We start from the raw sequence: 22495 nt of genomic DNA on the forward strand, positions 1-22495 counted from the left end.
GGCGTGGCTGGCATTAACACTTGTAGTGTCAGTGTCGCATGTCGCTGCCTGCGAAGCTGTTAAACTAAATACACGCTGTCTGGGTCCCTGCATCAGCTCACTCACGAGTATTTCCCGCTCCCTTCCGCGGGTGTATACGTTTATGGGTGTGTGTGATTGTGTGACGTACTTCCGGTTCGTTGCATTCACCAACACTCGCGCACACCTCCTCTTCATGCATTCTATTTCAGATATAGCCATATTTGTAGCTGTGTGGTAGCGAAATTTCGCATGCAGCAAGCACGCAATTAGGAGTTGCTCAGTTCACTTTGTTATTTCCACCTGCCTGATATTTAACATTTCTTGCAGCTTGTCGTTGATATGGAAATTTGTGCAGAACCCCAAATAACAATCAAGTGCACTTTTAATGGAAGCACCGAACTTTTAAATGAAGTTCCTTGCAATAGAAAGAAAAATCACACATTCCTATATACAAGTATGTATGTACGTGTGTACTGTAAATGTTAAATAAATGAGATGATTGAAAAAATTAATCTCAGAATGTTTCAAGCTTTGTATCAAGTAAAATAAATGAATAAAAAACATTTGAGAAATGTTTCCCTCCTAAACAATCAAATTTGATTCGATTTTTGACTAGCGATGTAGACTGAATCTATTCTCTATTTTAAAAATAAGCACTGCTGAAAGTTAAATTTTCTATTTATGAACATTTATTACTTAAGAATGTAATCTTGAATGGATTAAGACTTTTCTAATTTTTTTATGTCAATGTAATAGAGAAAACTATTATTTGATTGGGGCTAAACAACAGTTTTTGACCTTAAAGCTAATCATCTCGGCACTTTAAAAGAAATCTAGCTGAAATCAATCTGAAATCTATGGGTTTCCGAGTCCGATCAGCTTGCAACATTGGAGAATATTTGGAGCCTTGCTTAGCATACTTATAGGGGCATTTGGCGGTGATGCATTTGCGTTAGTGGCACTCACACAGGAACACACGCCCGCAGCCATTTGCATCTGCGTGGATGTATTAAACATGAGGCAAATGAAAAGCGGAAGTGCCAACCATGCGGCGAGCGATTTTCGCGGTCTCTTTCGCCGATGGCAGAAGTCAGTGCGGAAAATGAAGGAAAACTCAGCCCACCGCACCGCACCGCACCACCATTTGCGGTTGCATTTTGTCCCCCTTCCGCATTTATTACTCATGCAAAGTATGCACCAAGGAGCGTGTTTCAGGCGCCACGGGAGAGGGGGTGGGGTTGGGGTGATATTGGGGGGCGGCATCTCCGGCGACTGTTTGAAATTCATGACTTGTTTAGTGCACATGCCGCATAATGTTGCATACATTTGGGGCCGTTGGCGGCATCGCCGCGGGTTTATTGCAGCTGCCACTATTTGCTGTTTTTTCCGCTGTTATTACCGCTTCTGTTGCTGTTGTTGTTGGTATTGTTTCGGAGCAACCGCACAAATATGCAAGCAAGCCAGGATGTATGTGAGAAGGTGCGTCACAAAAATATATACCACATATTATCAAAAGTTCAATGAGCTTCTCTAACTTTACACACTGATGGTGGGCACAATTGAAGCATTAAAGCCAATAAACCAGTAAAGTTCTATGCAGAAATCAAAGAAAAAGTGACAAATTTATTTAGAATAAAAGAATATTTTATTTTTTATTGAATGCACTCCTAATGACAAGAGATGTGTACTTTTTAGGGCTACTAACTCTTTGTTACTTCGCGCATCTTCTGCAGTCATGCACACTTAAGCCAACATAAGTACTACTGAATTTGGGTGATATTTATACATTTTCACATAAATGCCAGGCGTGTGTGTGTGTGCGTAAGATGTGCATTCATGGCTTCGACTTGTTTTGCATGCTAATTGCCTTTGACGTTGAATGAAAGAGATAGAGCAGCAAACAACGAAAGAGAGGGAGCACATCTGTCTACAGAGCTCGTAATTTGCTCGCCTGCTTTTGATTATGTGCAAAAATGGTTCACAGTGCGCCTTGATAAGCCAATTTAGAATTTTAATTATTTATTAAGCTACCGATCGATTCGATTTTATAACGAAATATGTGGGGAAATACGTTACTTCTTATATTTCCAATTTTTATGCATGTATGGGAAAAAATGCAATGTTTTCTGTTTGCCTGCAGCAAAAATAAAAATATTTTCTATGAGAAAAGTTCAAACTTTTCTGGCAAAATCATTTTCCATTTGCGCACAAAAATATGCAATTGAACAAAAATTAAACCTTGATTTGGAAATAATTCCTTCGCAGTGAAATGTTCGCTTCGGAATTGAAGCAAGTTGGTGGAATCATGTTGCATAATTTACTGCAGGCACTGTGCGTTTTGCAATCGTGTGCTTCTACTATTTACCGCCACCATTCCCAATCCCATCCCGGGCTAATGGCTCTCTGCATATTTCATCATATTAAGTGCCAAAACAACGCATAATCAACTTCCATGAACCCCTTTGCCCTATTGTAGGACTATTTCAGTGAGGTTAAGGAGCACTCTCCGTGTAACTGAATTAAATTCCGTTCCCAATACTGCACAATCTACTACCGCAAAATGTTGCAAACTGGAAATGTTGGAAATTGACCCCATCATCAACGCAACTGGGCTGGTTAAGTTTCCATCGCTTACCCATCAAATATCCCGATTTTCCCAGCCCCACTTGCCACCCATCGAGTGCACTAATTATACTGCTAAACAATTTTGTATGGCGATGGGCTTTTGTTTATGTTACTAAGCGAATTTTGTACCAGCTTTGTGCAAAGACCCGATTGCCACAAATTGGTTGCAAAAACAAATACTATCACAGATTTTAGCAGGCTCTAATGGCTGTTTTCCTATGTAAATTAACGTTATACCTTTTCCTTACTGCTTTACAATATTCTTAATATTTAATATTTCCTTTAAGTAAGAAACTTTATGAAGTTTAAGAAACTGAGCAGATTACTTATAGCAGATCAGATTATATTTATAAATTTTACAATGCATTCTAAGCCGGATGTTTTGCTTTTAAAAACTACATTTTTTCATTCTCCAAATATTTGAATATTACTTAAATAAATGAACTCGGATGCTGATTTTATTTTTGTTTATGTTTATATAAGCTGTCTTACTTCACACATTTAATGCTTCCGCTATCTAATTGATTTTTTTTTGCAAAATAGAGGAATCATAATAATGAATGGTTGCTTACGAGTTCAGTCATCAGTTCATCCCAGTACTAGATCGATGATTTCACAAAACACGTAAACAAAATATATAAAGAAAAGTTCAGTCGGAATAATTAATCAGTATGAAAAAAAACAAAAAAAACTTGCTGATGCAAGTGCAGTCAGTACTGACGACTACCTTTCACATGGTTTTAGGTTCCTCAAAAATAATTAGTCATAAAGTGCGCAGGCATTAGCTATAATTGTATTATGGGCTCGGCGGATGGGCGTCTCAAAGCCCTCAAGATTAGCACATGCCATAAATTCATTTAAGTCCCCTTAATCCGTGCCTTACATACACACACGGCCATAACCGTAAGGGCATTCATACATCAGCTCAGACAGTGCTCATGATCTGATTCAGCTTTCCTCGGAAATACTGGCCCAAAGCAATTGCCCTGTGAAATTTGCATGGGATGCAGTTATGAATTTATTTATGACTCTCGTTCTCCGGATGCTTGTGCATCGGGTCTACCTCTCCTTTGTCCTCCTTAGTTTTGTAATCCTTTTGGAATTTTATTTGCTTTCCAAATACACGTTTTAACATTTATACATTTGCACATTGTACATTTGCACATCCATGACCAAAAATAGCAGAGCCAAAAATATATCTTTACTATCTATCTGGGCAATGTGCAACACATTCGTTGTGAGACCATTAATTTAAACCTAAGGCAAATCACATCAATTTATTATAAACACATTAACAATCTGCACTGCAATTGAAAGGGATTCATGAATGCACGCGGCGTGTTCAATAGATCACAGATATTCAAATGTATATACACTAATTGTATTAGACTTGAAAAACCGTTTGTATTGAAGAGATACTTCTTTTCTAAGCACTCTACCATTAAAATTCATGTTGGTATTCAAATTTTAAAGCTGTTTTTGTTTGCACTTTTGGGAATTCAGATAAATAATTCTTCTTCACGACAAAATATCACTAAAATTTTATAGATCTCTACGTGGGCAGATTTGTGTTGATTCCCAGCTATAATTTCTTGTGAGTATTGCTGCAAGATGGGTGGTCCAAACTTTTTACTCATTTCTCAAACGAATGCGTTTTGTTTACAGAACAAAAAAAGTTCATTACCATTTGCGAAAATTGTCTGATTGAGTAATTGATATTTTTGAATGGAATTTGGAAAAAACTGAAAGAGCAGTTTGTTTAAAGTTTATTTTGCAAGAGCAATGAAGAAACGTATATAACTTAAAAATGTGGTAAGATTGCATCTATGCATACATTAAATTAATAATATACATATGATTTAATAGATTTTAGCAATGTGTGTATATGGGAATTCCCATTAAAGTAATGAGTGATTTAAGTAACTTAAGGAATTTAAGACCTCTGTTGAGCTTGTTGATAAGAAAGTTCATGCCGTTGTATAAGACATTATTCACGCATTCATTATTATTCATTATTTTATTTACGGTGGAACAAGAAACGCTAATTGGATAGATAGATTGTATTATCAGATGAAGACTCAAATACCTAAACACAGTTTAACCAATCGGAACACAGTTTTGATGATTTGAATGACCAAAAATATGCTGAGCTTGTAGACATGTATGGGAAAACCCCCCGCATGTATAAAAGCAAATTTTTGAAATTAATTAAAAATAGATTTGCTTACTATTAATGCAAGCGATTCTAAGTATTCATTTTATAAATCATTTGATATTGTGGATATCGCTTTTTTTAAATAATTGCATAAATAATTTATAAAGACAGTATTATCATGGCTATGAACATTAGAAGCGACCCTCGTTGTCTCTTGGTCTCGAAAAGAGAACCGGAGCGAGAAGTTACCGGTTTGGGAACTTTATCTAGCACTATATGGTGAGCATTTTAATATCGCTGTTCTCCATTCAATTTTACACGCTGATAAAACGCGAAGAAAGAAAAACCAGGGCTCTTTTTGTGCAGAGCACGATTGATTGAAGTCCAGCGCCGACGTCGACGTCAGCGCTCCGTCGCTATAGCTACATACATACATACATATATGATGATCATCGGGGAAGGTTCTCCGGTTCGAGTTCGGGATATTTGGGATCAGTCTTTGGGTAGCGCGTTTGGCGTGAAGAACGCGGCGAGGAAGTGCTCGGAATCAGGAATTTTCAGTCACATTGTGTGCCTTCGTTCGTGGTAAAATTTCGTTTGATTCAGTATTAAGTGGTGTGGAAATTAATTTGTTTAAAATATAATGAGAGCTAAGAAATTAAGATTGCTTAAAAATACTCTACAAACAAAGCTCTATAAGACAAGGGGCATTAAAAACGTTGGACTAAAAGCCGCATAATCGATTCGCTTATGCCAACTCAGCGGAATTAATCAATGAATATTCAACATGTTCGCCATTTGATAGCAACAAAAACTGCAAACGGGTGGCCATTTAACATTTTGTTTATTACATTTAAGTTTCATTGTTATGTTTGCTTTTTTGTTGTAAAATCGGTCTGCTCTATGGAAATCACATAGAATTTAAAAAAGAGTGTGTGAGAGCCAACAGCTGATTTCTTATTTTTAGCTCGTCTTTCTTTTATTTTAAATAGTCATTTCTCTTTCGTTGAGTCTCTTAAAAAATTGTGTGTGGGGAGAGCGTGTTATCACACGTGATATGAGTACGTATTCATAAACTTTCTGCTCAAGGAACCCAAAGACATTTTTCTTTTAGTGTTCTTTTACTGTTTATTGAAATAAGTTTAAGCCTATTATTGTCTGCATCGTTACAAATAAAATAAATATCAGCCATGTTTATTTAATATTCGCATATGAAATTTTAAAATTATCTGAACACTTATCCGTACACTTACTTAATGGTCTTTTTTTTGCTCAATACATTTAGCTTTTTCGAAGTTTACGTAGTAAGAAATAGATCTGTTTATTCTTTTCCGGTAAGGTTTGTTTTTCATATAAGCCCCCCATTGCTGTTTGCAAATGTTTACTGCTAATGAGCATTATTTATTACTGTTTTAAATCTTCTGCAGTTCACTTATCTGAGTAGCACTTACAGATTTGCCTAATTAAATGTAGTTAAAATTACATAAGTATTCATAACATTGCATCTTATCCATAAATAGCAGAACTTAAAATTTAAATTATTTATGTAGTCTGACGAATCCCTCAAGAGGTCGGACTCTTCCATAAAGATAAAACGTGTATACAATCTATAGATTGCTCATTTCCAAGTCATTCATAAGTCTGAGTAATTGCTTAACAATTTTCCCTTATCGGTCAGAACTTTTAATTCCATCTGAAGTAGTTTGAACCGAGTGGAAGTGAATTGTTTTATAATATACTCGTACACTTCTTTTTCCTGATTACATTTCTTTTCTAGATTACATAGGGACTTTTTTGAAATTTTATTATGTTGACTTCCGTCGGCACTTAGAATGGTTCAGTTGAAAAATGAATAAATAATTCCTCTTTTACCTCGTTTTATACAAAACACACTACATTCATTAAAAAATATATGTCTCGTGCTAAATGAACTCCAGTGAGCTGCATAAATGCATTTTCCCGAGCTGCATAAATGCATTTTCCCGATTGAGAATCCATTTTAATTTACCGATTGGTGGGCTTTGTTGTGGCTGTATAGGAATGGACTTTAATTTTTTCATCAAAGAGATTACTTTCAAAGCGATTGATATGGGCATCAAAAGCGGAATCCTGCAAATAGAATAGAAAATATTGATAAAGCGCTGCAATAGATTTTTAATGAAAATGCACAACGATTTGATTACGTTATGTGTCTAATAAAAGGTATATAGGTTTATGTTCTTTATAAACGGAAATTTCTGATACGATTTGTAGTACTTACTCTTCCCATACTAGTCTTGTGATACTCAGTCTCGGCTTTCAGAAAGGCAGCCACGCCCTCATTCACTTCCGACCTATTTTTCGAATTAAAATGAATATCAATGTCCTCAGTAATTGTTGGCCGTCTTCTTGATGACCTTCCCTCTTTTGATTGATTTCTCAAATCCCCATTTCGCTCCTCATTTCGATCCTTTTTCTTGCGGATCTCTTTGCGCTCGTGGTCGATGCGTAACTTGATGGCTTCTATCATGGTGATGGGATCCACCGGATATGGTTGCTCCGGAACGGGTCCTGCAAAAGCAATCTCCCTGGAGTACTCGTTGAAGTCCTCACTTCCATCGAGACTGGCTTGTATGATGCCAGGACAAAAGCGATCCTTCACCAAGGTTTCGTGAAACTCGTTCTGAATACGCTCAACCAAACGATCCTCCGCTTTTATGAGTTTTAATCGGTGATATTATTATTTTATTAGGTCGTATTGCATATAACCTACGTGTTTCAATGGGCATTCGCATGGAACGTCCTCCCAAAGAAGTATTTCGCTTAGTTTTTTCCAATGAAGTTTGCTATCAAAGCAAGAATTATTTCACATGGCTGCTAGGCAAATAATGAACTTACATTCAAGCCCGACCTCCCCAACAATAATTGAGACATTTCCAAAGTTGTTCGATTTCTGGAGGCAGACGTACCACCATTACAGGTACAGTTTTGGCTATCTTCTATTATTTTGCTACCGACAGTAGAGGCACGACTACAGCAACCATATTGGCTTTTGGGTGGATCCGAGAAAGACTTCATATTCTTACTCATGGATTGCTGACAGCTCGGTGTTTGATTCATAAAGGATTCTGGGTAAATATCTTGTGACTGCTCAAAATGTACGTTTAGTATTTAGATTCACGGGCGTTTAAAATAACATATGGAAGTACACAAAAGTTGGAATTTACTTACGCTTCTAAGATTCTGGTTCGCTTGTGGTCTACTTCTAGCGTTTCGCGGAGTCTCTGGTGGCTGAAGATAACTAGTTTCGTTAATTTCCATTTCGTACTGAATTTAAAAGAGAAATTCCAAATTTAAAATAATTTGTTACAGATTATTTTACGGATTTTGTTACAGATTACGATTAGACTTTTGCGATATCGCAACTTACCTGCGTTGGATTACGTTTCATTTCTGGTGGTTCATCGCACTCAAGGATCGATCGTGTCATCTTTTTGGAAGTATTAACAAATATTTCAACTTAGTAACCATATTTAAATTTTACATACACTTTGTTGCTGGCAGGAGTTGCACATCTGACCATTTGGTTTTGGTTGAAGGCGGGATTGCTGGTGACGATCATCTCGATCTATTCTCGTGCTATTGAGATCGGGTTCCTGTTTCATATATTGTTAATAATTGCATAGACTCAAGGGATATCGAATTACGTGGACATACAAATGCAATTTGCTCGTCATCTTCCAACCAAGAAATATTCGATTGATTCTGCTGTCTAGCCTGCTTTTGCTGATATTGCTGCTGTTGAATTTTTTGCAACAGCAATTGACGTCTTTGGAACTCTCCATAGTTCATACCCACTTCAGAGCTATCATTCCAATCATATGAGGTGTTATTCCTGCAGCTGTTATCCATATCATATTTATAGCTTTGATCGGTGGGACATCGGTTTCCGCTCGGTACACTTAACTCACACTTTTGGTGTAGGTATTTTAGTATCTATTTACTTATTTATGTAACTTTTAAACATACCGGTGTTTGTGGCTTGATCCTTTTGACCGAGGACTAAAGTTTTCTTTTAATACAATGGCATAAATCTTTTGGTTTATTCACTTACCTTGTGGGTAGTATCATGATGAGTAGATTTATCATTTCTAAAATTGTGCCTGGGAACGCTTTGAGATCGTTGGACATTACGTTGGGATTGCGGAGATAGGTTGAGTAGAGGTTGAAAGTGACGTAAAGAATTTGGTGGAATCTGTAGTGAAGTCGTATCGTTGGTGATCTGAAGAGGAGTACTATTATTCGGGCACTCCGGCATGTTGCAACATTGCTAAAATTCATAGATTCGCATAAGAAGTGTGTTTAATTAGGAATCATACTTACATATTCATCGTCCTGGTTACTGCAGGGTGAGACCTAGAGTTTTACATTATAATTTACAAAATATATATATTCTGGATGCATTATTACCACATCCTGTGCCATTGACGACTGATTCTGTCTGCTGCCATCGAGGATACGTCGGTATAGGGGTTCTTGAAATGGTTCCACCGAGTTGCGTGGCATTGGAAAACGACTGACGGTGGGACAAGGATCGAAGCTGTCGTCGTCGCTAATAGGATAGATCCTTGGAGAGGGCCTCTCGCAGGGATTTCGGGTGGATCTGGCTTCGTTCAGATCCTTCTGGTGTCCCAAAAACCGATTGAATGCCAAATACAGCTCATCGGGCAGCAGAACAGAATTTCTAACATTCATGCTTTTTAGATCATAATCGGTTCATTATCAGATGAAGACTGAGATACTTACACACAGTCTAACCAATCGGAGTACAGCTTTAATGATTTAAAAGCAATTTGATGACCAGAAAAAATCAGTATAAATGAAAAGTTTGATTTTATGTGTCAGTGTTGGTATATTTAGAAAAACTTGATTGGATTCCAAAACTGTTGCAAAATAATATTTGCAATAACCTTTTTAAACCGGAATTTACATTGTATGCAGGGTTACAAACTTTTTTAAAAATTGATTGAAAAGTTTTGATAAGGAAGGGTGATGCTTGCAACTGCTTTTGCTTTCCGTCGTTTGTCAACTATTTTCTTACTATGTAACCTAAATAAATATCAACAAAATGCCATTTAAAAGGTCTGCTTTAATTAAGAACAAGTTTATTATTAAATATTTCTTAAGGGACTAACACAATGAGCTCCATGTTGACTTTAAATTCTCAGGGGCATCACACGAGATTTACTTAATTTGCTCTTAATTCGCCCCCCCACATCAGCAATCCATTATCCTTTTGGCCCAATCCCTCATCGCTGTCATCTCTACGGTGCCTGCTTCCGTTTGTTCATTAGGCAAATGCAGCAATTCCAGCTCGACAAACGCCAAATCGTTTGTCTCAGCTGTATCCGCATCCGTATTCGCATCCGCACCCCTATTCGCTCTTACATCCGCATCCGTATTTGTCAGTTGGTTGGAAGGACAGCCGCCGGCCCGCCTCAAGTGGGCGTCCAGTTGTGCGAGGAATGTGGGCGTGGCATGTGCGTTACGCGTGAAATCCAATTCCCGCAAACTGGCCGCCTGGGTGGCAAGGAAGCGGAGAAGGGAGCGCACGGCCTGCGGTCGCTGTGGCATCCACTTGACGCTCCCGTCCGCCACATCATAGTGCACCGTCAGCTGCGAGTGCCAGGCAAAGGATTGCAGCCGGAATACCTCTTCGACGTCGACGACTGGCATGCAGTCATCCAGTCGACACTGCAAACGGAGACCCACAATCCGACAATTGCGACCCCGAATTTGCTGCTGGCACGCGGACAAAGTTCCTGTGCCACTGCCACTCGCCTTACCATCATCATCGTCCAGGTGGCCGTGCCCCAAATTTGGACACAGAAAAGCTGTCAATTGACGGAGTCGGGGCAATTGAAAGATCTCAGCAGCACAGGCGTTAACCATACAAGCCGGTAGTTTTAGGATCTCCAGATTTCTGGGATACTGGTACCTCCGTTGGCTGCACTTCCAACTCGAGTGCATCTCAAATGCTCTTAAGTTTTCAAGGTTCCTAAACATGAAATCCATATCTGGGGGTGTTAAACCCTCACACTCGCCAAGCTGAAGGTACACCAAATTGGGGCACAGGTGGGGGAGCTTCTGTATTACCAACGTATTACTTTTCGTGAAACTGAGCCTTTGCAAGTGGGTGAGGCTTTGTCGCATCCGTTTGAGCCACTTCCGGCATCCTTCGCCGGTTCCGGGCAGGTTAATTAAGGCTCTTGTTCGCCGGCCTAAGTGATCCAATATTTGAGCCTGCTCGTCGGGCTTTAGCAGCTTTAATTGCTGCTCCCGGCGAAAATCAAACTGCTTGGCGTATCTGTTGGACCACAAGTGCAGTATCAGGCTGGACAATCGCTCCTCCTGCACTTCCATTAGTCTCAGTTGGTCTCCCAGCGACAGATGTTCGCAAATCATCAGCAGACTGTCGTCGTCCAGCTCCATTAGCCGTCGATTCCTGTGTGGCTGTCCATGGCCTATGGTTATACTCGTCTTGAATCGCATCCTAATCGATCTGCTGTGGCTGAGCAGGCCCACTCGACTGAGCAGGAAACGCGTGGCATGTGTTTGCCCGATTTCTGAGCTATATACATGCGTCCTTTGTCTGAACCCCCGTTGCGTATGAATCGCGGTTGCATGCAATCGCAGCTGGCAGTGCGTGCAACCAGCGCATGTGTCCCCGATTGTACAGATCTCGTGGCACAGTGGGGCAAGGGGCGACCGAAAGTGCTCAGAGTATAGCACATACCAGAGTGTACGACATGTCATGACCAAATATATTTTGAATTTTGTGCTAATACTCAAATTAAAATATTATTAATGTGAAAAAATATTTTTTTTTCATTTTTTAGAACAACGACAATGTAATGTGTTTAAATACATATTTCTTCTTATTAATAGCCATTAAATAGGCGTAGATAAATAAACATTCCATAATATTCTTTCACCACTATGCATAGCCATGGTCCAGTGTGAGTTAACCTGACAAGCAATCTTATGTTATTCTTTGACTTGCAAGAATGTAAATAACAAATACCGTGAGCACACTGTGGCCACTGCACAATTGTAAACACCACCCCCTTTTTCACTACGCTCCTGGTGGTGGTCGATAAGTACAACCCCCGACAAACTTTCCACGGCTGAAGAGAGTTCTCAAAGCGATACTCTCTCTCAGATTGCGCATTATCGCTGGATGGGCGAAAGGCAAAGAACCTGAGATGGGAAGACCTCTTCAGCGAAAAAAAAAGGGAATTGGTCTATTTTTAAAAATCCCCCTCACAACTCCAGCTACATACACATAGTATGTGGCCAAGGCCAAGGCGATATGGTGCACATAGATGTTACTTGGCGGCGGGGAGTTCAAATTTCAAGTGGCTTTGAGTAACAGACCTGGATCGAAACAAATCACGATGGTTTTAAAATTCGATAATGGGACAGTCGTAAACAAAGAACTGCCATTACTGACAACGGATAGGGCAATCTCTGAACGCCTTTTAAGTCGATTCCCTTATATAACGCCTTATGTTTCGTTAATAGGTTGAATAGATTCAGCTGACTACGATTCGAATCTTTTTTTTCTACGCATCATATTTTTTATAGATTTCATTTCAGTTTAAAGAGATTCATTAACTTTAAAAGAAAATGCCATTCGATCTTTTCGAACCAACTGTTAAACAACATTGGCAATATCCGTTACTATTTGTTACTAAATGAAATGCAGTAATCATGTATCATTTGGTTTAAACTTGATTGATTAATGTGTCAAGTAACAAAATGTTTTGAAAAGCATTTTAGGCATTTTCGGGCACAAAATTAAACAAAACATTGCTTCGAATCTCAAAATTATTGGATATTTTTAAGAAGGGGGGCCATGGAGAATGTGGAGCTTCAGGATGTCCAAGCGATAAGGGTCACTCCGCAGCCAGCAACGAGAATGATCCGCATGGAACTCGACGAGGAGGAGAATCGCCGGCACATGGCGACCAGTAAATATGGTGGCGTCTGCTTCCACGTGGGCATAGCTGTCATGCTCTGTTTGATGTTGGTGGTGCTGATTTGTTCGGCTCCCTTTGGCGAGGACATGGGCAATCGCACTTCCGAGCAGCGGCACGCTCGAATGAGGCAGATTTACGTTGAAAGGGAGAGGCGGCAAAGACTTGGCAGCGGAATGGCGCTGAGTCCGCTGGAGGAGGAGGCCAATGATCGGCTTTTGGCCATCAGGCAGGTGGACGAGGAGGTTTATAATCTCTGGAAGAACTACCACGCTCAGCCACCGCCGTTTCTGAAACATGCCAACATCATCGATACGAATCTCTATGCGGCACTTAAGAGCATGCCCAAAGGCGGACTCCTTCACGTTCACGACTCGGGAATGCTGAGAACGGACATCCTAATCGACTTGATATACCGCGATAACCTGTGGGTCTGCGTGAACGTAGAGCAGGGCTTCGAGGACTTCCGATTCTCCAGGTACTATCCACACATCCCGCCCGCCGACGACTACCAGTGCAATTGGATGCTGATGAGCAACTTCTTCCAGTTCGAATCTCGGTCTGACTTCGAGAACAGGTTGAGGAAAATCCTCAGTGTCCGGCCGGAGGGGTATGAGAGTTCCTCTGAGTTGGCACGACACTTGAGACGCCACCAACGCATCATCCACGGACTGGTCACATTCCGGCCGATCTGGAGTGAATTTATATTCAGCATGCTGAGCGATTTCTACGCCGACGGGGTGCAGTATGTGGAGCTGCGTTCCTCGCTGCCAATCGTGAGTGGATATTTGGGTTGGGGATATCTAACGAAATATATTTCCATCTGGAATATACACTTCCTGATAGTAGATACTTCTTGAAAGCAATAAGTTTAAGCTTACAGTTAATAATGCTTTTAGATACACGACACAGAGATACCCTTGACAATCATTCCATTTTAAACTTCCCGCTTTACCCCCGACTTTATTTAGATGTACGATCTGGATGGCAATAACTCTACTATTCTGGAAACGGCGCAGGCCTTAGTTTCAGTATCGAATATTTTTAGGGACAGCTTCAAAGATTTCATCGGAGTTAAGCTGATCTACGCTCCTTCTAGGGACTTAAATGACAGTCGCATGGATGAGTATTTGGAAAATGCCCGGCTGCTTAAGGTAGTCGGTGATTTTAGCCTGTTGATCCTCCTCCTTGATCCCTATCCTTCCTCCTTGATAGTTGCATTATCCGAAATTCTTAGCTGGCTTTGATCTAAACACCTTCGGTGACGAGTGCAACTTACCGCTTTTGGAAAATGCTACTCAACTGTTAAGGATCGGCAAGAATATGGACTTCTATTTCCATGCGGGAGAGTCTCGATGTCCGGATAGCTCCCGCCCGGATGCTAATCTTTTGGAGGCATTATTGTTGCAAAGTAAACGCATTGGGAATGCCGTGAATCTACCCTTTCATCCGGAGATTATGAAGGCCATGAAAAGGCTTAGCATGGCCGTGGAGATCTGTCCCCTGTCCAACCATTATCTGCAATACTTCAACGATTTCCGCCAACATCCGGCGGCGTATCTGATTGCCGCCGGCTTTCCAATTGTAATTGGGTCGGACTATCCGTGTTTCTGGAACTCCGCCCCTCTGACCGACGACTTCTACGTGGCCTTCGTGGGCGTGGTCAGTGGGTGGGGCAATTTGCGCCTCATCAAGCAGCTTGCCCTCAATTCGTTTCTGTTCAGCTCCCTCAGCGAAAAGGAGCGGAATGTGGCCGTATCCAAGTGGCAATGCAGCTGGAACCGATGGCTCCGAAACTTTGTCAACAGTAGTGGATACTAATAAGTAATAATTTTCGGATCGATAACAAAAATTGTATAAAAGAAAATTTATAGGTGAAAAAAGCTGTTTGCTAATACATTTTATTCATTTTTTTTTATTATTTTTATCTGTATTTACTACTTAAAATGAAAAACCTCTTTAATTCTTGGCCCACTTATATTCGCTTAGCATACGTTTTTACCCATGATAAGAAGTTGTAGTTCTTTATATGTACCCGTATTCCAATTTTGGAGTACAAAAGAGCTTTTCTTTTGGTTTTAGTGCCATTTTGCCTTCGAGGGCATCGCTTTCCGGTTTATCGAGAGTGGCCCATAAAATGACCAACAGCACGGCACTCGAATGTCAGGGCTATAGCCATGGGCTAAGTTAAGGTTAGGTAATCTAATCTCCGGCTACTCGTAAATCAAGATGCCAGATTGGGCGATTGTGGGCGATTATCTGGATGGCAGGTTGCCAACCCACACGCGCATTTATCGCCTCGAGATCCATTCGAACGCGTGTTAAATCAAAGATAATGCCAAAGCTCCAATCGTTTCCAATTTCAGATAGGGCTCTACATCGAAACCAAAATCGGAGCTCCTCAATCGCCGCAGACGTCAGTCGCAGAGTGGACCTAGTCGCGATCGGACCCTAACCGAATCTACCGCTCATCATGTCGCCAGTCATCCGCCGTAATCTTATCGCCTGGCTCGCATTGGGCCTGTGCGTCTGTCTTAGCTGGCTACCGGGTCCGGTGGAATCACGCACTCGACCGAAGAACCTGGTTGATAGAAATCTGGTGACCATTTACGGCAGCTCGCCGCACGTGGAAGCCCTTTTGGGGCCAGGTCGTCCCACGCCGGATACCTACAAGACGTTGCGCAGCGCCTTCTTCCGCTACGAGGAGTCACGCTCATTGGGCCACGACCTGGAGCTGACCAGCAGGGAAATAAAGGCTAACGAGACCATTATGAACGCCAAGTTAAAGGAGTTCGACGAAGGCCTGGTTACCCCTCACCTTTTCAAGCCCTCCCAGCACATATTCGATGTGTTGGACGGCATCCGCAACACCGATCTCTTCAAGCTGCTAAAAAAAATGCCCAAGGGCGCCGTGCTCCATGCCCACGATACGGCGCTCTGCAGCACGGCGGCCATCGTCAACCTGACCTACTACGAGCACCTCTGGTCCTGCCAGCAGGATGGAGATCTCGGTGCCACCGCCCTAAAGTTTTCCAAGGAGAAGCCACAGGCCCTGGATGATTGCGATTGGAGTCTGCTCTCTGATGTGCGAGCCAAGTACGGCGCCGACAAGGTCGACGACTATCTGGCCGAGAGACTTACCCTGTATCCTATCAAGAAGTTCGAAGACAACAACGCCGCCTGGTCCAAGTTCATGACCATTTTCAGACTTCTCGACGGCCTGGTGATGTACGCCCCCGTCTGGGCGGACTACTACTACAAGGCTCTGGAGGAGTTCTACGAGGATGGTGTCCTATACTTGGAATTCCGATCAGTTGTTCCAACGGTAAGTGGATCATAGATAATATTTATTGGAGCTATAACCAAATAAGTTGTTCAACCCCATTGGTTTTTTCTGCAGCTATATGACATGGAAGGAAATGAGTATACTCCTATGGATACCGTGCGCATCTACGTGGAAACCTTGGAGAAGTTCAAGGAGGCGCATCCAGATTTCATTGGCTCCCGGATGATCTACGCTCCCATACGCAATACAGATTCAGAGGGCGTAACTGAATATATCAAAAACCTAAAACAATTCAAGGTGAGATTTATTCAAAGCTTAGAGGTATGGCTCTAACATTTGATTCCATCGATAGGAACAATACCCCGAATTTGTGGCTGGTTTCGATTTGGTGGGCCAGGAAGAGAAGGGCCGTCCTTTGAGGGACTTTGTCGACGAAATATTGTCTATCCCCGAGGACGTTGATTTCTACTTCCACGCCGGAGAGACAAACTGGTTCGGTTCCACTGTGGATGAGAACCTGATCGATGCTATTCTGCTGGGCACCAAGCGTATCGGTCATGGATTTGGACTGGTCAAGCATCCCGTGGTGCTGGACATGCTGAAAATGCTGAATGTGGCCATTGAGGTGAACCCGATTTCGAATCAGGTGCTCCAGCTGGTCTCTGACTTCCGCAACCATCCGTGCTCGCACTTCTTTGCCGATGGCTATCCGGTGGTTATATCCTCGGATGATCCCTCCTTCTGGAAGGCCACTCCCCTGACGCACGACTTCTATATCGCCTTCCTGGGAATCGCCTCCCAGCACTCCGATTTGCGTCTGCTGAAGAAGTTAGCCTTGAACTCCATCCAATACAGTTCGCTGACGGGAGACGCCCAGTTCGAGGCGCTGGAGAAGTGGCAAGTGAAGTGGGACCAGTTCATCGCCGATGTCAACGAGGAGGCCTCCAACCAGGGAGCACCCAGTCAGCGGATCGATTGACTAGCACGGGTGGTGACAGCGTTGCTGGTTGCGTTCTCCCTGATGACCTCTAACCTTTGGCGCTAGTCGGACTACACCGAATACCCCTCCGCCCGCTGCTCCTACCACTCCACTCCAACTCGACCACCAACTGCAGCGGGTCCAATGCATCGCATCCTCATCCGCATCCGCATCCACTCAGAGTCATATCCATGCCCTCATCCCCAAAATGTAACCGTTGTTGTAAGCTAATTGTTATGGACTAGTCTTTAGTTAGACCTAGACTAATACTTTCCTTAAAGCCCATGAGATTCTGTGCCACGCCCCTTGAAATCCTCTGCTGCGTCGAAGAATCCGAAAGCAATAAAGAACTCGTTTTAGTCGTAGCCGAAATAAGAGTGCATGCAATTTATGTTCAAAGCTCAAAGAAGCCTGTACGTAATCGTAATGAGTTAGCCAGCCATGCGGTTTGGAATCCCTCAGAGATGGGAAAGTGAGGGTCTCGATAGCTCAAATAGTTGGACGGAAGTTCCTTTCTTTAAATGAGTAAGACCTATGAAATACATAAGTAACATTATTCACACAACTTGGAATGTGATTGATAGGCTTCCATGGGAGACTAGGACTAAAAGAGCTAACAAAATATAATACTATATAAACTAAAAATCCCTGTATCAGATCCAAACCCAATGCAAAAGGGTTTTAGTTGGTCTCTGTTGTTCTGTTCTCGCCGTTTCCGTAGATACTAATCTAGCATCTCGACCAACCCATTATCTTCGGTTTGCAGTCACGATGACATCTCCATGCGGGGATTGCACTCAAGACTAAGCCCGCATAAATCTCTCATTGCCGTCGGTTGCGTTGAGTTCGCAGAGGAGTGGATGCGAATTTTAATGAATATGCGCTATGTGGTCGTCGTGGCCCCGTCCACTTCTACATCCACATCCTCCTCCAGTGCCACGTCCGCACATAACCACTCATCACTCGGCCGCCTTTGAGCCACGGATCGAGCCATCCGAATCCTGCAAATGTTTCAATTTTACGTGCCACTGTTTAGTGCTGCGGCTGCTGGCACTGGGTTCGATTTTGATTTGACTGGAGTCCCCGTAATGAGCTGTATGAGTTTTATGGGCCGGCGGCGGATGCAGTCAGGTTGGGGGTCCTGCAAACATGTATGCGACCGTAAAATTGATGGGCCATCGCAAGAGTGTGTGGATGAGGCATTTGGTGCTGCCAGCTCTTCCACTCAACGCATTGTGTTTGGCTGAAAAAGGTACTTTGGCCTAAGGATCGATACCAAATGGATGCGGCTTAGTTCTGCTAGTAAAAAGCATTGATATATATCAGGTATATATGTATATATATGACCTATTTGCATTTGGCGATGTTAAATATGCTTAGAACCCTGCCTGCTATTTTAAATGATGATGGACTTGTGTTCTGAGCTTTTCTGCATTATTGAACTTGTCTTTCGGTAAGATGCTTTTACAAATGTTTTTTGAATAACTTGTAAACGGGCATGGCTAATAGCCAGTTTAGTCCAAAAAAACCGCCAAATCGGCAGCACTAGTGCTCTATCTGCCGCCAGCAGTGGCAGCCTCATCAATTTGATGTCGTGCACATTTAATGCGGTGTTGAGGGCGCGCGGATGCATAAAAAACCGATGTCCGTACCCAGTCCGCGATCCAACGAGGCCATAAATTACTAATAAAAGCCGCATGTGTGTGTAGTTGGCGGGGTCGCGGCTTTAGTGTGTTAAAGCGGAAATGCGTTGGGCGCCATTTTGTATATAACGGCCATGGCAGGGCGCAAACAAATGTGCGGCCTATTGACACATTCGGCGTGACACATTTCGTAGGGTAAATAAATTGTGTAAATCTCATGTTCGGCTAACGAAATCCCAACTAAATTCTCCATGAAACCCTCGGCCAAATAGAGTGGCCAGCCAAGGGAGCTCAAGCAAGTATTCCAAATATGGCCATCAAACATGTGGCCATCACTTCTCGCCGAGCATTGACCAAATGCGCCAAAATCGGGCACACTACAGTGTCCGTAAGTCGCTCCCTGCGGAAACTGACTCCCACGGCGTTCAAGACACTGCGACAGGCGATCGCCAAGGTGGGGCACTTGGGCATCATGGGTCAGAAGATACGGCTAAACGATCGGGAACTGGCGGCCAACAAGGTGATCATGGCCGTGAAGAAGGAAGAGATATCCAAGGGCATACTGGATCCCAGCCAATTCACGCCCGGTCAGCATATCTTTAAGACCCTGACCGAGGTCCAAAAGTCGCCGATCTTCAACCTGATTAAGGGGATGCCCAAGGGCGGTGTGCTTCATGCCCACGATACGGCGCTCTGCAGCACAGAGTATCTTATAAGTCTGACCTACCGCAAGAATCTTTGGATTTGTACCGCGGAGGAGGGCTGCAAGGCCATTGCCTTCCGGTTTTCCAAAGAGAAGCCCACGCAAAAACCCGTGGAGGATTGTATTTGGGAGCCAATGGAAGAGTTCCGTGAGCGGCGAGGTGAAAAGAACGTGGCCAAATATCTCACGCGTCGATTCAGCATGTATCCCTTCTCCAAGTTCGTTTCAAACAACCAAGCCTGGGCCCACTTCATGGGCATCTTTATTCTGCTCGACGGTTTGCTCTGCCACGCCCCCATTTGGGCGGACTACTACTACAATGCCCTCAAAGAGTTTGCCGAGGACGGAGTTCAGTATGTGGAGCTGCGATCCCTGCTGCCGCCTCTGTACTGCATCGATGGCGATATGCTGACCACTCGGGACACGGTGGCCATTTACAACTCGGAGCTGGAACGCTTCAAGGCCGACCATCCGGACTTCATTGGCTCCAAACTGATATACGCCCCTCTAAGGGGAGTGGAGCCCAGTGTGGTGGAGCAATATGTGAAGACAGCTGTCGAACTCAATGTAAGTTTATTGACTATTTCCAATAACCCTACCTAAGCAACACCTACGCCTTTGAATCTACTAAGTATTCTCCCATTTCTTAACAGAAAGAGTTCCCCAGCTTCATGGTGGGCTTTGATCTGGTTGGTCAGGAGGAGTTGGGGCGACCGCTGATTGATTTTGTGGAGCCCCTGCTGAAAATGCCCGAGCACATTCATTTTTACTTCCACGCGGGCGAGACGAACTGGTTTGGATCGCCCATCGATGAGAACCTGGTGGACGCCATCCTGTTGGGCACGAAGCGCATTGGTCATGGATACGCCCTTACCAAGCACTCGATGATGATGCGCCTGGCCAAGCTCTTGGACATCGCCATCGAGGTGTGTCCGGTGTCCAACCAGGTGCTGCAGCTGGGCGTGGACTATCGGAATCATCCGGCGGCTCTCCTGTTGGCCGCCAATGTGCCCATTGTTATATCCTCGGACGATCCTTCCTTCTGGCGCTGTGCTCCGTTGTCGCACGACTTCTACTTCGCCTTCCTGGGCATTGCACCGATGAAGGCGGATCTGCGGTTCCTCAAAAGCCTGGCCACCAACTCCATCCGCTACAGTGCCCTGGGCGGCGAGGAAAAGCGAGTGGCGTACCAGAAGTGGCAGGAGAAGTGGGACAAGTGGATCGACGACGTGGTGGCGCAGAAGTATTGTTAATGACCCCCTTTTTTAAGTAAATAACGAATGTAATTTTTTTTTTACTTTCGCATTTAATTTATTTTGAATCTCGCCTGCACACGGATAACTCTGACGCTAGCTAAGAGTTAACTTACATCGATACATTTGATATGGGTGATGGCTAAGCCTCGCTCGTCACATGACCTAAATCAGAGAACTCGATTCGGGATATTTTGCGGGGATATGTGTGGTTGGTTGGTTGGTTGGTTGGTTGGTTGGGGGATAACGAAACTATGACCAGGACACTCATCCTGGCTGGTGTCCATTTGCATCCAGCTAAATTCATTATTCTTTGTTCAAGCAGAGTCTTAGGCATACGTGTAGATCGGAATACAAGTGAGTATATAGCACAGTTATAACTTGAATGCACACGAACTTTGCATTTGTTTGCATTTGCTTAAGCCTTTTACATCTATACTCGTATTATTAAAATTATTATTACCACATACACACGTACGTCATTGTTGGGCAGCATTCCAATGATCCATTCTAATGATCTTCTGAAAATGTTCAATTTTCTTTTCTGTGTATAGATGCTTGCAAAAATATTATTTATTATATTTCATTCGGCCTGTTTTTGTGTTGTTCGCCCTTGGTTTAGTACTAACCCTATCGTTCACGTAAATAAACTTACTGCCTCGATATGTTCAAATCCTAAGTATTACTTGCATCATTTACTCCACTCCCATTTACCTTTACAATCCTAACCATCCTTGGGGCCCTAAGTATCGCTATGCTGTACAAATCTTAAACTCTACTCTCCTCCACATAACTGCCATATATCCTTATATCCTTATATCCTTGCCCTCCCTCCGCCGATCGAGTTCTATCTTATAATTTGCCTGCGAATCGTTTACGCTATGTGTTCTGCAGCCAGTGCTGTTGCCTTCGCAGCTTTTCGGCCTTCCAGCTGGATTCGCCCACACTTAGCGGATAGGGTATGATATCCGGCTGCTGTTCCGAGGACATGTTGTCCACATCGTTGTGGTCGGAATGGTTGCCGCTGTCGACCACATCCTCTTCGTTGTCCTTGTTGTTGCCAGCATTGTTGTTGGTCGGCTCATTTGGTTCGCCATTAGTTTCGTGGCTCCGGCCTCGGTTATTGTTTTTGTAATTGTAATAACCATGTTTATTCGTGTTAGCCATATTGTCGTTGCTGTTGCTGTTGCTGTTGCTGCTGATGTTGCTGCTGTCTGCGTTGCAATTCTGTGGGGCGGAACGGAGAAGGGGAAAGCCGTATGAAATTTTAATATAAATTTGTGGCAGGAAAATATTTCGTTTTAATGGAAGCTTAATTAAATTCTCGTACCCCGTTGCTAGAGAATATTGTATTCTTTTTGAATAGTTTGCATGCCGCGTTTTAATAATAGTTCAGCAATTAGTTTGCCAATGATGGCATTCTCATTTGTATTTGTGGCGAATTTACTCGTCTTAATAGTAGAGCATTACAATTATCGATAAAAATAAAAACTACTCCTTGTAAGCACTGACCAGTGCATTTATTATCACTTTTGTTTACAGATTTCATGTTCTAGTCGAGTTGGCAAAGTGGTTTCTGCTTGTGAGGTTGATAAGGTGCCACTCAAACCACCAAATGCACTTGAACTGTTGTAGGTAAAGTACAAATTATATAAACAATGACTTTTAAAAACGAAAAGTAAATGCATTGCCATTCAATTATAAAGAATGAGCACTGAATGTATTTTACAAGAGTTTAGCTATCCAAGAAGAGATTTAAGCATCCTTCTTATTACGCAAGTAGAAAGCAAAAAAAGTATTAATAAAGAGAAC

The 22495-nt window shown here is 42.7% G+C and overlaps 6 protein-coding genes across 6 annotated transcripts in view; 3 read left to right on the plus strand and 3 right to left on the minus strand.

Annotated features, from left to right (window-relative positions):
* Nucleotides 1-5287: 5287 nt before the first annotated feature.
* LOC120448134 (adenosine deaminase 2) lies at nt 5288-17456 on the plus strand. The gene is made up of 4 exons (XM_039629952.2): nt 5288-5386; nt 15186-16144; nt 16220-16402; nt 16458-17456. The coding sequence occupies exons 2-4, from the start codon at nt 15293-15295 to the stop codon at nt 17082-17084; spliced, it is 1662 nt and encodes a 553-aa protein (XP_039485886.1). The 5' UTR covers nt 5288-5386; nt 15186-15292; the 3' UTR covers nt 17085-17456.
* LOC120448132 lies at nt 6182-9386 on the minus strand. The gene is made up of 13 exons (XM_039629950.2): nt 9251-9386; nt 9164-9196; nt 8895-9110; nt 8810-8842; nt 8498-8752; nt 8329-8436; nt 8211-8270; nt 8012-8107; nt 7679-7927; nt 7554-7626; nt 7062-7492; nt 6788-6910; nt 6182-6741 (listed from the first exon to the last, which is right to left on the minus strand). The coding sequence occupies exons 1-12, from the start codon at nt 9344-9346 to the stop codon at nt 6806-6808; spliced, it is 1755 nt and encodes a 584-aa protein (XP_039485884.1). The 5' UTR covers nt 9347-9386; the 3' UTR covers nt 6182-6741; nt 6788-6805.
* LOC120448135 lies at nt 9928-11613 on the minus strand. The gene is given in 2 exon segments (XM_039629953.1): nt 9928-10100; nt 10103-11613. Coding segments are annotated over 2 exon segments (1566 nt in total). The 5' UTR covers nt 11597-11613; the 3' UTR covers nt 9928-10028.
* LOC120448133 (adenosine deaminase 2) lies at nt 12580-14740 on the plus strand. Its single transcript, XM_039629951.2, has 3 exons — nt 12580-13595; nt 13791-13973; nt 14035-14740. The coding sequence occupies exons 1-3, from the start codon at nt 12699-12701 to the stop codon at nt 14638-14640; spliced, it is 1686 nt and encodes a 561-aa protein (XP_039485885.1). The 5' UTR covers nt 12580-12698; the 3' UTR covers nt 14641-14740.
* A 1451-nt stretch (nt 17457-18907) lies between the features above and the next one.
* LOC120447689 (adenosine deaminase 2) lies at nt 18908-20727 on the plus strand. The gene is made up of 2 exons (XM_039629219.1): nt 18908-19997; nt 20084-20727. The coding sequence occupies exons 1-2, from the start codon at nt 19038-19040 to the stop codon at nt 20681-20683; spliced, it is 1560 nt and encodes a 519-aa protein (XP_039485153.1). The 5' UTR covers nt 18908-19037; the 3' UTR covers nt 20684-20727.
* Nucleotides 20728-20735: 8 nt separating this feature from the next.
* Nucleotides 20736-22495, minus strand: part of LOC120447693 (putative mediator of RNA polymerase II transcription subunit 24) — a 61910-nt gene continuing 60150 nt past the window's right edge. The window contains exon 10 of the mRNA XM_039629222.1: nt 20736-21910. Coding sequence (XP_039485156.1) covers nt 21563-21910 — 348 coding nt within the window. The 3' untranslated portion in view covers nt 20736-21562. The remainder of the gene's footprint in view (nt 21911-22495) is intronic.

Source organism: Drosophila santomea, chromosome 3L (assembly GCF_016746245.2).
Source record: "Drosophila santomea strain STO CAGO 1482 chromosome 3L, Prin_Dsan_1.1, whole genome shotgun sequence".
NCBI classification, from domain to species: domain Eukaryota; kingdom Metazoa; phylum Arthropoda; class Insecta; order Diptera; family Drosophilidae; genus Drosophila; species Drosophila santomea.

What these genes read in the sequence shown, in the direction of transcription:
- LOC120448132 (XM_039629950.2), bottom strand. Translation starts at nt 9,346, where the DNA reads ATGCCACGCAACTCGGTGGAACCATTTCAAGAACCCCTATACCGACGT. An exon ending in CGTCAATGGCACAGGATGTG is followed by an intron (nt 9,197 to 9,250) that starts GTAATAATGCAT and finishes GTAAAACTCTAG; the next exon opens with GTCTCACCCTGCAGTAACCA. An exon ending in TGAAACGTAATCCAACGCAG is followed by an intron (nt 8,108 to 8,210) that starts GTAAGTTGCGAT and finishes TTTTAAATTCAG; the next exon opens with TACGAAATGGAAATTAACGA.
- LOC120448133 (XM_039629951.2), top strand. Translation starts at nt 12,699, where the DNA reads ATGGAGAATGTGGAGCTTCAGGATGTCCAAGCGATAAGGGTCACTCCG. An exon ending in TGCGTTCCTCGCTGCCAATC is followed by an intron (nt 13,596 to 13,790) that starts GTGAGTGGATAT and finishes GACTTTATTTAG; the next exon opens with ATGTACGATCTGGATGGCAA. An exon ending in AAAATGCCCGGCTGCTTAAG is followed by an intron (nt 13,974 to 14,034) that starts GTAGTCGGTGAT and finishes CCTCCTTGATAG; the next exon opens with TTGCATTATCCGAAATTCTT.
- LOC120448134 (XM_039629952.2), top strand. Translation starts at nt 15,293, where the DNA reads ATGTCGCCAGTCATCCGCCGTAATCTTATCGCCTGGCTCGCATTGGGC. An exon ending in TCCGATCAGTTGTTCCAACG is followed by an intron (nt 16,145 to 16,219) that starts GTAAGTGGATCA and finishes TTTTTTCTGCAG; the next exon opens with CTATATGACATGGAAGGAAA. An exon ending in AAAACCTAAAACAATTCAAG is followed by an intron (nt 16,403 to 16,457) that starts GTGAGATTTATT and finishes TTCCATCGATAG; the next exon opens with GAACAATACCCCGAATTTGT.
- LOC120447689 (XM_039629219.1), top strand. Translation starts at nt 19,038, where the DNA reads ATGGCCATCAAACATGTGGCCATCACTTCTCGCCGAGCATTGACCAAA. An exon ending in AGACAGCTGTCGAACTCAAT is followed by an intron (nt 19,998 to 20,083) that starts GTAAGTTTATTG and finishes ATTTCTTAACAG; the next exon opens with AAAGAGTTCCCCAGCTTCAT.